A 12283-nucleotide genomic window follows, 5' to 3' on the forward strand; every position below is an offset into this window, starting at 1 on the left:
TTTATACGGTGACTACTACTTTATTCTTTTACAATCCTAATGAGAGAACAAATCACTAAATGTTTGTTAGTAAGTAAACTCAGTAAGGCACTGAGATCCTAGAAATGAACTAACAACATGACTCTCTTCCTCCTTTTATAAAATGATTTGAAGCAGGATGTTTCCTTCATTTTCATTGCTTCTTTATAGAAAGACATGCTTGTCTTGAACTTGTCTAAACACAGCCTTATACAAACTAACCCATTCCCATGTATAATTACAACAGAGGAAATCATTTCACGTTGACAGTTTATTAAAGGGAAAGCACTGAGAGTTTGTGAGCATGACAGAAAAGCCACTCCTGAGAAAATGTCTTTTGTCTGTGTCCTGGGTCCTTAGTAGAGTGCTGGAATGGAGCAGGGACCAACAGTGAACTTCCCAGGGAAGTGCTACATATGGCCTTTATTGCCAGATCCTTCCTCTCAAAGCAGGAAAGGAAAAGACCAAACAACAGACAGAAAACCTCACAGAACGTTCCTAGAAAAAAGTTTTAATTTATATATTTAACACAATTCTCTTTACAAATATATATATATTAAGTATAATATGTTTTAATATATATAATATATTATATATATATATATATATATATATTTTTTTTTTTTAACACCCAGGTAAAGCCCTGTCATTCATTTCTCTCAAAAAGGCAAATCAGTTCAGCCATCTTCCTTGAAGTACCTGCAACTTCCCCTCCAGTCTCAGAGGAGGGCACTGGGTACAGGCTTGCCACTGTCAGGATAAAAATCTAGTAGGGAGAACTCTTGTTGCAGCGGGCAGCTGTTTTCATCCAACACGAAGAGGCTCTGTGCCTTCACTGCACAAGGGGCGCCGCCACCGGCCACCAGCGAGTGGATCAAGTCGGCCGCCACCATGGCATAGGTGATCTCTGAGGGAGGCGCTGAGGAACACGGAAACATGCAGCTCTTAGGCTCCCTGCCCACACGCCAGAAACGCACACAGCCAAGGGGTCGCTGTCCCCCTTGGTTCTCAAGTCCCACACTCACTGGAAATTTCCCTTTCTATCCCCTCCCCTTCTAGTCACAGGTGCTGAATATGCTCTAGAATGAGGACCCGCAATGCCTGCTGATCAAGGTCAGGCTGCTCAGAGTGACAGCATTTCCTATTATGGCACAGCTCTTGGCTTCTTAAAACAACAGAGGAAAGAACTGAAGTTAACATCTTCCTAAGTCAAGCCTGACACAAAAAGAGCGTGTCCATGTCAGAAAAGTCATCTTCTTTATCCAGTCGACAGCTCTTATCAGTTATCTAGATAGTTTATACAACAGAACCCTGAGTCAGTGACTTAATGAATATCAAATCTTGATAAAATAAAAATACTGAAATTACAGATAGATGTCCTGTATTTTTGTACTTGTCTTATAGTCTTCCTTTTTTTTTAGGCTATCAAGTCCAGGTCCTGAGCCGGGTGTTCAAGGCTAGGCTGGCCAGGCATGACCAGCCACTCAAACTACACTCGTTCCCTGACCAACACCACCAGCCCCTCTTGAATTGGGTCTATGGACTCCCAGGCAGCCAATCACATGTTTTTGGAAGTGAGGGAATTCTCTTACAATACTTAAATCTTTTGTATTTTCACTTGGATAAGCTAAAAAAGAAAATCAAGATTAGTGATAATTTGAATGGTCTGATGACCACTTTATAACTGGTGCCCACAATTTCACTTAGGGTTGCAAGTGAATGGGCAAAACGTGAACATAGACTTGATCTGAGAACGGTCCTCCTCTGAGAAGTGGAGGCTAACTGGTATTGTGCCAAAAATGAAAAGACAAGACTGAAAATACAACAAAAAACACTGACAGAAGGAACAAAACAGCCAGAAGAATGAATGGTAATAAAGACAGTGAATCAAAAAGGACAGACAGACTTCCGGTTAGGATGTGGAAAGCTGGAAAGAACATGGCTCCAACCTTAACAATTACTAGAAAACTTGAAGACACTACAAAATCACAATTTGTGGAGCCTCTAGGAGAGCCGAGGCAGTAAGGCAGCCCAGCCAACTGAAATGAGAGGAGACAGCAGGAGCACAGGGTTACCGGCCAGCTCAGAAAGAAGACACATCCACCCAACAAGCAAGAAGGAAGCATGCGCTACAATTTTTCACGACTTGCTAAAAGCCGAGTGTGGGCCAGTGTCTCAGGCAAGGGGAGTCTGCACCCTGGCAGGCTCTTCTCGTCCCCACCAGGTGCTCACAAGCCTGGACGGAGGGCAGGACATAGAGAAAGCTTCCAACCACGGTGAAGTCTGGAGAAAGGGAGGGAGAAGCTGCCACAAGGGAAAACACAAAACACCATTTGGGACGCTCCTTTAAGGAAAAAGAGCCTTAAACTGCTGGAGGAAGGTCGGCAAATCCTATTGCCCCAGGGCTGAACATGCAGGAAAGATAAAAGAAAAATCCCTCCATCCCGGGGGGAGGGGCAGGAAACCTCCAAGATCGAGACCATCGGTGGTGCCCTACTGCTGGGAGAGGGGAGGACGGCAAAAGACCCGCAGAGATGCAAGGCTGAGCGTGCCTGTCACAGCAGGTGTAGAGCAAGGCTTATCTTCCAACTGCATCCTCTTTGTTCCACTCAAGCTTTTGCACTGACAGGAAAAAAACCTTAATTTACAGTATAGTGTTCTTTCTGTTCCAATATACTGTCAACAGCCCTGAAACGAGTAGTTTCACCACCAACAACCTCTCGATGGTGAGCTGACATCTTACCTACAACTCTGTTGAGCCAGTCAGGGGAAATGTTGAGAAGAATCTTCTCGATCAGCTTGGATCCTACGTGGATGCAAACCTTATATATTCCATCAGCTATGGTCATTACAGCTGGCCTACAAAACAGTAAATAACACGTGACCTTCAATAACATGTTCAAATTAAAGAAACACTTAAGCACCATGTAATTTCAAAGAGCACTGGGTTTTTATGCCGGGTTCATCTTAATTCCTAAAACAACTCTAGGACGCTCTGAAACATCCTAGAGAAAAAAAGGTGTGGTTTTTTTTTTAAGAATTTCAAATGACGGGGCGCCTGGGTGGCTCAGTCATTGCGCATCTGCCTTCGGCTCAGGTCATGATCCCGGGGTCCTGGGATCGAGCCCCGCATCGGGCTCCCTGCTCCGCGGGAAGCCTGCTTCTCCCTCTCCCACTCCCCCTGCTTGTGTTCCCTCTCTTGCTGTCCTTTTCTCTCTCTGTCAAACAAATAAAATCTTAAAAAAAAAAAAGAATTTCAAATGACAAATTAATAAATTTGATTTATTCCATATTCATTTTAAAATTTCAGAAACTAATATAAGAAAACATATTTTTACACTGTTGTATAAATTATTCTTAGAAATAAAAATAAAGATAATAATCATAATATTTCACAATCACAATTTCAAGTTATTTTTCCCCACTGGATTCTTTCCTATCAAAACCAGACTGTTTTGCAAGTAGATCAATAGGGAACTAGATAAATCATTTTCAGTATGTGCTACAGTGGAGTACTATGTGGCTGTTAAAAGAATGATGAAGGTTTATAAGTGCTATTAGGGAAGGAAGGCCATGATGTACTCTATGGAACAAACACTATGAATAAAACAAAATGGATAATATTCTATTTTTATTTTTTTAAGGATTTTATTTATTTATTTGACAGAGAGAGAGAGACAGACAGAGAGAGAGAAAGCACAAGCAGGGGAAGCAGCAGAGGCAGAGGGAGAAGCAGACTCCCCCCAGCTGAGCAGGGAGCCAGACTCCGGGCTCGATCCCAGGACCCTGGGACCATGACCTGAGCCAAAGGCAGACGCTTAACTGACTGAGCCACCCAGGAGCCCCATATCTATGTATTTTTAAAGAAAGGGATATACACGTGCTAGTATGAAGAATATACAAAAACCTCCTACGAGCAAGGAAGTAGCACCAATGGTGGAGGGGTGGATGGGGAGAAACTTGTTGCTTTATATCTTCCTCTCCAGTTTGCATTTTTACCATGGTCATATTACCTCTTTTAAAGATTAATTATTAAAAATAAATTGAGATCAGATTTTTTTTTTGTAGTCTGAGAGAGAGAGAGAGAGAGAGAAAGAGAGAAGGAGTATAAGTGGGGGGAGGAGCAGAGGGAGAGGAACAAGCAGACTCTGTGCTGAGCGGAGAACCCGACACAGGGCTCGATCCCATGACCCTGAGATCATGACCTGAGCTGAAATCAAGAGTCAGACCCTCAGCCAAATGAACCACCCAGGGGGCCTGAGAACAGATTGTAGAAACAGACTCATTAATATAGAGGAATTTCGTTTAACAGCTCAAACAACACTACTGATTTTCCCTCAAAAAACCTACTTCCCCTTTAACCCACATGATGATTCTAGGTCTTTCCACTCTCTCCATGCTCTCCCTGTTCCTCCATTCTTTATTTCACCAACTACATACTCAATACGTACCATGTGCCAAGTACTGTGCTAAGCACTGGGTACACAATAGCAAACAAGACAGATCTGGTTCCTTCACTCAAGGAGCATAAGAGTTTAGTGGGACAAAAAGACAATAAACGTTTTAACAATGGTGCCAAGATAATTCAACAGGGATAGAATCTTCTTTTCAACAAATCATGCTGGGACAACAGGATATTCGCACGTAAAAAAATGAAGCTCGACCCCTTCCTTACACTAACTCAAAATACATCATGGACCTCTACATAAAGAGTTAAAACTATAAATTCTTATGAGAAAATAAAGGAGTAAATCTCCATGATCTTGGCTTAGGAATGATACCTTCCTTAGATACAGATACCTTTGAAAAGCACAAGCAACAAAAAGAAAAACAGATAATAAAAAATGTTGGCAAGGACGTACAGAAACTTCATATATTCCTGGTGAGAATGTAAAGTTGTGCAACAGTTTTGGAAACCAGTTTGGCAGTTCCTCGAAAAATTAAACATAGAATTACCATACAACCCAGTGATTCTAAAACACATATCCACTAAAAATTTGTACACAAATCTTCACAGCAGTACTATTCATTAACACCCAAAATGTGGGACCAATCCAAATGCTGAGTTGGGGGGAGGGGGGAATTGACTGCTAAAGGAAATGGGGCTTCCGGGTGATGAAAATGTCTCTAAGAATGGACCGTGGGGACAGTGCACAACCCTGTGAATATACTAAAACCAGGGATCATACATTTTAGATGCGTTCGTTCGATGCTACGTGAATTCTAGCCCAGTAAAGATGTTTTTTAGAGAAGACGGCGTACAACTAGACAAGTACAAATTGCAGTGAGTACACACACGGTGCTGTCACAGAAAATACAGGGGGGATTAAGAAGGTCCCTCTGAGGACACCTGGGTGGCTCAGTTGGTTAAGCGACTGCCTTCGGCGCAGGTCATGATCCTGGAGTCCCAGGATGGAGTCCCACATCGGGCACCTTGCTCAGCAGGGAGTCTGCTTCTCCCTCTGACCCTCTTCCCTCTCGTGCTATCTCTCATTCTCTCTCTCTCAAATAAATAAATAAAAATCTTTAAAGAAAAGAAGGTACCTCTGATGTAGTGCCATTTAAACTAAGATGTGAAGTCGTTAAGTGTCTGCCTTTGGCTCAGGGCATGATCCCGGGGTCCTGGGATCGAGCCCCACATTGGGCTCCTGGCTCAGCGGGAAGCGAAGCCTGCTTCTCCCTCTCCCACTCCCCCTGCTTGTGTTCCCTCTCTCACTGTGTCTCTCTCTGTCAAATTAAAAAAAAAAACAAAACCAAAAACTAAGATGTGGAGTCGGGCGGAGGGAAGAACACGCAAGAAAGTGCAAGGAGAAAAACATCAGGGTGACCAAGGAACCGAAAGAAGGCCAGGGGCCTGGAACACAGGGAGTAAGGGAAAGCATAGCAGCAGAGTGTAAAGGGAAACTACCGGGAGGTGTTTAAGTCAGGCAGTGATCACCCCGTCAGCTGTGCAGAGAATGGACGGAAGAGGGCCAAGGCCGAAGGAGGCCAACTAAGAGACCACCACTCTGATAGTTGGAGCAAGACCTAGCAGCAGCCCGGACTAGGCCCATGTGCTTCGGGACCAGGAGGTCCTGACTCCATGTTCTGGTTTCATGATAACTGGGGTGTTGGCAAGGCCAAGTAAACAAGATGCCACATGCTCTGCAATGTGTGGAGTACCCTAACAATGAGTAACTGTCCTGCCTGAAATGTCACTAGTGCCCCTGAGGTTAAGGAACAGTGGAGATGGAAAAAAGCGGGCGAATTTGTGATACGGTTTTGAATGAAAATTCATAGGACTTGCCAGTAGATTAGACACGGGAGGTAAGGAAAAAGGAATGATTCAAGGGCTATGGGCAGGTTTCTAGGTTAATGGGGTAGACGGTGATGCCATGTACTGGGAAGTATGAAAATGGGAAGAACCAAGTTTGATATAGACAGGAACAATAAGAGAGCTGAGCTCGGGTATTTTTAGTGTGGGATGCCTGAAACACATTCAAGTGGGGAATTGAGTATCTGGATACTGGGGCTTGGAGGAGAAAACCAGGGTGGAGATGCCAACAAAAGTCACCAGCACATAGGTAATCCTTTTTGCAGGTGGGAATGAGAGTCAAACCATGGTATCTAATGTTGCCACTGGAAAATCAGTTCCAAGTTAAAAACAACCAACATCAAATGTAACTGGTCCACTCACAGCATGGGACTGCCATGCCATACAAATGTTCATTAAGTATTTCATAAGAGTTTTTGAGTACAAAAATATGCTTACATCAATCAGCATAACATCCACATTACTAAATATTGGGTGAACATATGTGGATACCCAACTTGATTGTTTGGGCCTTTGAAAAAATAAGCAATCAGAGCTTTTTCTTATTCAGGTTGCTACTGACCTATGTAGAATCGTAAGTGATGACTCATGAAATGATTTCTGAATCACGGTACTTGATAATTTGAAGAAATCTGTCATTTAACCTCAGATTTTCTTTTTAACAAAAAAAATTTCTTTTTAAGGAAGTCAAATAATCTGAATCCTAAACCTAAAAACAATTTAAAGGCTTTTTAAAATAAATAAACAAAAACAACTCTTGCTTTAGCATGTCTATCAACATTCTAGCAACACAAAAAATTTGCACATCTTCAATGCAGTATAGTTTTGAACTATACCTTATATACCTCAAACTAGGTTATACCATAGTCAGGTGATAATGATCTGTGAAGTCCTTCTCTTGAATAGTTATTCTTTTTTTTAAAAAAGATTTTATTTATTTATTACAGAGAGAGATAGTTAGAGAGAGAGCACAAGCAAGGGGAGCGGCAGGCAGAGGGAGAAGCAGGCTCCCCGCCAAGCCCGGAGCCCGATGCAGGGCTTGATCCCAGGACCCTGGGATCATGACTTGAGCCGAAGGCAGACACTTAACCACCTGAGCCACCCAGGCACCCCTTGAATAGTTATTCTTTAGACTGAAGATTCAAAGTCTGTCTTCTCCATAAGGGATATTTACTGAGTAACATTTTTGTCCAATAAATAATTACATTGATTAGGAACATTAAGAACGACATAAAATAACACACACATTCTGTAAGGAGCCTTAACTACTGATAAGATATCGATTTTAATTAACTATATTTCTTTTTTTTTTAAGATTTTATTTATTTATGGGCACCTGGGTGACTCAGTTAGTTGGGTGACTGCCTTCACCTCAGATCATGATCCTGGAGTCCCAGGATCGAGTCCCGCATCGGGATCCCTGCTCAGCATGGAGTCTGCTTCTCCCTCTGACCCTTGCCCCCCACATGCTCTCTCTCTCTCTCTCTCTCAAATAAATAAACAAATCTCTTTTTTAAAAAAAAAGTTTTATTTATTTTTTTGATAGAGAGACAGTGAAAGAGGGAACACAAGCAGGGGGAGTGGGAGAGGGAGAAGCAGTCTTCCCGCTGAGCAGGGAGTCCAATGCGGGGCTCGATCCCAGGACGCTGGGATCATGACCTGAGCCAAAGGCAGACGCTCAAAAACTGAGCCACCCAGGGGCTCCTAATTAACTTTATTTCTTATACACCATGAATCTTAATTTAATTTTCTTTTCATACAAGCAACTTCCAGAGTAAGAGCAAAATCTATTTACTTATTTATAACACACATATATAAAGGGAAATAAGGTTTATGGATTAAGCTTCTGTTAATATTCTTAACGTACACCATGATAACATGCTGAATACATCTGCATTTAGTTTTTAGATACTGCAGTATTTAGAAACAGAAAAGAGCATAAAACACTGATGGCTATTTTATAAAGGCATGCAATTTACAAGGTAAAAAGAAAAAATTTTTCCAAGTTTTTGAACATTTATTATTTGAAAAATGTGTTTTTCACTGAGCTGGTCTGCAATTTTACCAAAGAACATTTGCAGTCCTTAATTTCTAATGTGAAGCTGGGAAAACTGAGGCACAGAAAAGTTAAACATCTTATTAGCTTCCACACTGAGAGGTTAGATCATAGAACAGTTTTAACCTTTAAATTCCAATTACATGCTAAAGTATGGAAGTCAGTTTCTTATGAGCCATTTAGATCTTGGTTAAAAATATAAACCAAATAAAAATTTTCTTCAATATAGCTGCTTGACGATAGTAAGTCTTCCAATTACTGCTTTTAAAAATCCCTGTTATGATTACTGGACAATTTTTGCTTTCATAAATAGCCATTTGTCACTCAGGGGAAAATTTTTATTCTCTTGGATTAGTTCTAGTTAGTTCTCATTAGAAAGTAAGAATTGATATATGCAATTTTTCGGTAATATCCAGTCATATAATAATAAATCTTTTCCATCCCAATGGCTTGCTTGGCTGCCTCACCTGTAGTATAGCTTCTTCATAGTAAAGGGCAAGCAGCTGTAACACTGTTTATAGATCTTGTTCTTGTCTGTTTCCAGTTCTAGTCCGCATTTTGCACAGCCGGCATACACAATGTCCGGAAGAGAAGAGAAGATGCTCCTCAGAGAGCTGCGGGCATTCAGAGCTATCTTCTGAGCTGCTGGCATAGGAATCACTAACTCTAAAATCTGGGCTTTGATCAGAATCACTCCTACAAGAGACAAAAAGAAGTGTGTCTAAATTATAGGACCAAAATCATAACTTTAACTTCTGATTTTGATTGAGTCACTTATAGTAAAGGATATGCCTGAGGACTCGTTCTTGGTCTTCCTTCCTTCACTCTTTCCCTGGACAATTTCACCCGCTTGCAGCTTCGGTGTTTACTCTGAAAAGCGAGAGGTAAGCTGCCGTTGCCCATAACTAAGAGTGAAGATTTATTTGGCTAGTTTGGCTGCACAGATGGGCGTTTTCTTCCTCCCTGTCCTCTGGAATCATGCAAAATAAGGTCTCTCCCTCTTTCAGTAGAAATCCCTTCGAAACACTTGAAACTAGCTAACATACCCTCTCTCTTCCCATCCTTCTTTTTAATTGATCATTGCTGAAAGTCAAATAGCAGGTCAGTTATTCTTCCAGTCTCTACTTTATCCAAAACAAACATACCACTAAGCTTATCCTCTTTTTAAACTTTTTTTTTTTTCAGTTTCCCGCCCATCACCATCCATACTCTGGGCATTGGTTCTAGAGCACGTGAGCACCGAGAGTCCTCATTTACGAAATGTGTGACTCACCAGGACCTTGAGCATGTTCATTCACTCTCACTGGCTCATGCATTCACCTGTTAAACAAATACTGAGTTTCTTTATCTGCCAGACATTCTTTTTTTCTAATTTACCTTTGCTGTAAGGTCTGTGAGTTCATCTGAGTTTATCTTCTCCCTTCCTCTCCAGATTCAGTTTAAAGCCCTTTTTAAGCCTTTGGATTTGCTTTTCTTCATCCTTTTAGCAGGTGCTACACTTCAGGTCAGGAACTCATCCTTCTGGCTACCTATTCTCTTTTCGGGTTATCTCCTTAAGAGTCCCACTAATGGTGACTTTCCTCTTCTTAAGTCCTTCTGTTTGCTTTAGTCTTTTGGCGCCCAAAGATTGTTTTATCATCTTTTCTAATCATGCCCTGTATCCCTACACGAATTACAAGAGTGTGTAGTGGTTAGCATACCCAATAAACTACAGCACACTCCATATCACACCTTGCCGCAGACATGTTGTATCACTAAGAAATTAATGAAAGAATTCAGTCTTTTAGAAGAACGTTAACATCACTCCACACATTTTATAAACTTACACACTTCTATAAGAGTTAAAAGTTCATGATTAATGAGGACTCTGCTTCCAAGGGGCTTACAGCCTGTTGGGCACTGACATTCGGCTGATGGCAGGGCCGGATGCTGAGTAAGCACTTTCATTTCTTGACGAGGAGCCGGGCACAGCTTCACCCCACCCCCCTTCTGTTAAGCTTTGTTAAGACAGCAGACCCTCTTAGGAAATTCTCCCATGTTGAGCTCCCTATCTCACTCCTTTTATTTAACTACGAAGCAGGTTAAGAAAAAATTACTTGTACTCCCACATGCTCTCTCCATTTCTGTCTTAAAAACACATAAACAAAACAAAACAAAAAAAAAGCACATAAACAGGGGCACTTGGGTAGCTCACTCATTAAGCGTCTGCCTTTCGCTCAGGTCATGATCCCAGAGTCCTGGGATCGAGCCCCATATGGTGCTCTCTGCTCAGCAGGGAGCCTGCTTCTCCCTCTCCCATCACCGCCCCCCCCCCCCGCTTTTGTTCCCTCTCTCTCACTGTGTCTCTGTCAAATAAATAAATAAAAATCTTAAAAAAAAAAAAAAACACAGAAACTATGAATTCAGCCCTCAGAGCTGAACATAAAGAGAATGAAAATTGGCTAAAAGGCCCTCTCTGAACAGTCTACCAGGGACTGACTGTAACAACACAAAGTTTTTGCATGGTTTACCAATAGGGGGGCCCATCTCCAGCATTTGCAAGGATATTCCCAATCCCCAGCCTCATTCCCCAAACCAAATCTTCAGAGCTGTGAGCACCTGTTTTGTTAGTGTTCATGATGGTGATTTTTATTTTAAAATCTAATTCTACGTCTTCAATTCCAGGAGGTAGCTGCTCAGTGTAAGCAATAGCTAACAGAGCTGACTTCTCCATGACACCAAGTTAAACGGAGCTCCTCCACTGCCTGTGTGTAGTTAAGACCTTCCAATAAGTAAAACTCTAGGCCCACAGGGCTTCACTGAGAAAGTCTACCAAACATGTAAGGAAGAAAACATTCTAATTCTAAACAAACTCTTCCAGAAAACTGGAGAGGAGGAACTATATCCCAACTCATTCCATAAGCATTATTCTAATTCTATTCCAAAAGCAGAAAAAGCTACACATATCCTTCATGAACACAAACATAAAAATTCTTAACAAATGTTAGCAAATTAAATCCAGCAACATAGAAAAAGGACACATCATGACCAAGTGGGGTTTATCCCATAAATGCAAGGCTGTTTTAACATTCAAAAAGCAATCAATGTAATTACATTAAAAGATTGAAAAAGAAAAACTCTATGATCATCTCAATCGATGGAGAAAGAGCATTTGATAAATTCTAACACCGATTCTTTATAAGAAAAAAATTTTTTCAGCAAACTTGGAATAAAAGGCAACTTTGTCAGCCTTATACAAAGCATTGAGGAAAACCGTAAGCCAACGTCATACTTAATAATGAAAGAGTGAATGTTTTCTCCCTAAAATCAGAAAAAAGGTAAAAACGTGTGCTCTTACAACTTTTTTCAATATTATATTAGAGAAGTCATCAAGTGCAAAGAGGCGAGAAAAATAAATAAGGGGCATCCAGACTGGAAAGGAAAAAATAAAACTGTCTTTCTTCACAGATGTAGAAAATTCAAATCTACCACAGAGTTACTATTGAGCTTAGTGAGTTTAGCAAGGTTACAAAAGACAAGATCAATATATAAAAATCACTATACTTCTATATAATAGCAACAAACAATTGAAACTGAAATTTTAAAAAGCACCAATTATAATAGCAGAAAATAGAAGCCTGAGGAAAGATATGAAAGCCCTATATTCTGCAAACTACAAAATGCAGGTAAGAGAAATAAAAGATGTATCTTGTTCTTAGGTTGGCAAACTCAATATTATGTCAATTCTCCCTTAAATTGATACATAGCTTCAAAACAATCCCATCAGACTTTTTTCTAGAAATTAACAAACTAATCCTAAAATTCACATGGAGATGCAAAGTACCTAGAATTGCCAAAACCATTTTGAAAAAGAACAAAGTTGGAAGGCTAAAAATATCTGACTTCAAGGCATATCA

At 40.9% G+C, this 12283-nt stretch overlaps 1 protein-coding gene across 10 annotated transcripts in view; it reads right to left on the reverse strand.

Annotated features, from left to right (window-relative positions):
* Nucleotides 1-274: 274 nt before the first annotated feature.
* Nucleotides 275-12283, reverse strand: part of SHLD2 (shieldin complex subunit 2) — an 82111-nt gene continuing 70102 nt past the window's right edge. For 5 of the 10 annotated variants that reach the window (XM_073878688.1, XM_073878686.1, XM_025880406.2 and 2 more), the window contains 3 exons: nt 8855-9083; nt 2762-2877; nt 530-937 (listed from right to left, as the gene is read on the reverse strand). In XM_073878688.1, the coding sequence (XP_073734789.1) occupies nt 738-937; nt 2762-2877; nt 8855-9083 (545 nt within the window). In that variant the 3' untranslated portion in view covers nt 530-737. The other 5 variants (XM_073878692.1, XM_073878691.1, XM_073878690.1 and 2 more) reach the window with 3 other exon arrangements.

This window comes from Callorhinus ursinus, unplaced genomic scaffold (assembly GCF_003265705.2).
Source record: "Callorhinus ursinus isolate GAN/ISIS: 27379988/994484 unplaced genomic scaffold, GSC_fseal_2.0 scaffold31, whole genome shotgun sequence".
In the NCBI taxonomy this organism is placed as follows: Eukaryota; Metazoa; Chordata; class Mammalia; order Carnivora; family Otariidae; genus Callorhinus; species Callorhinus ursinus.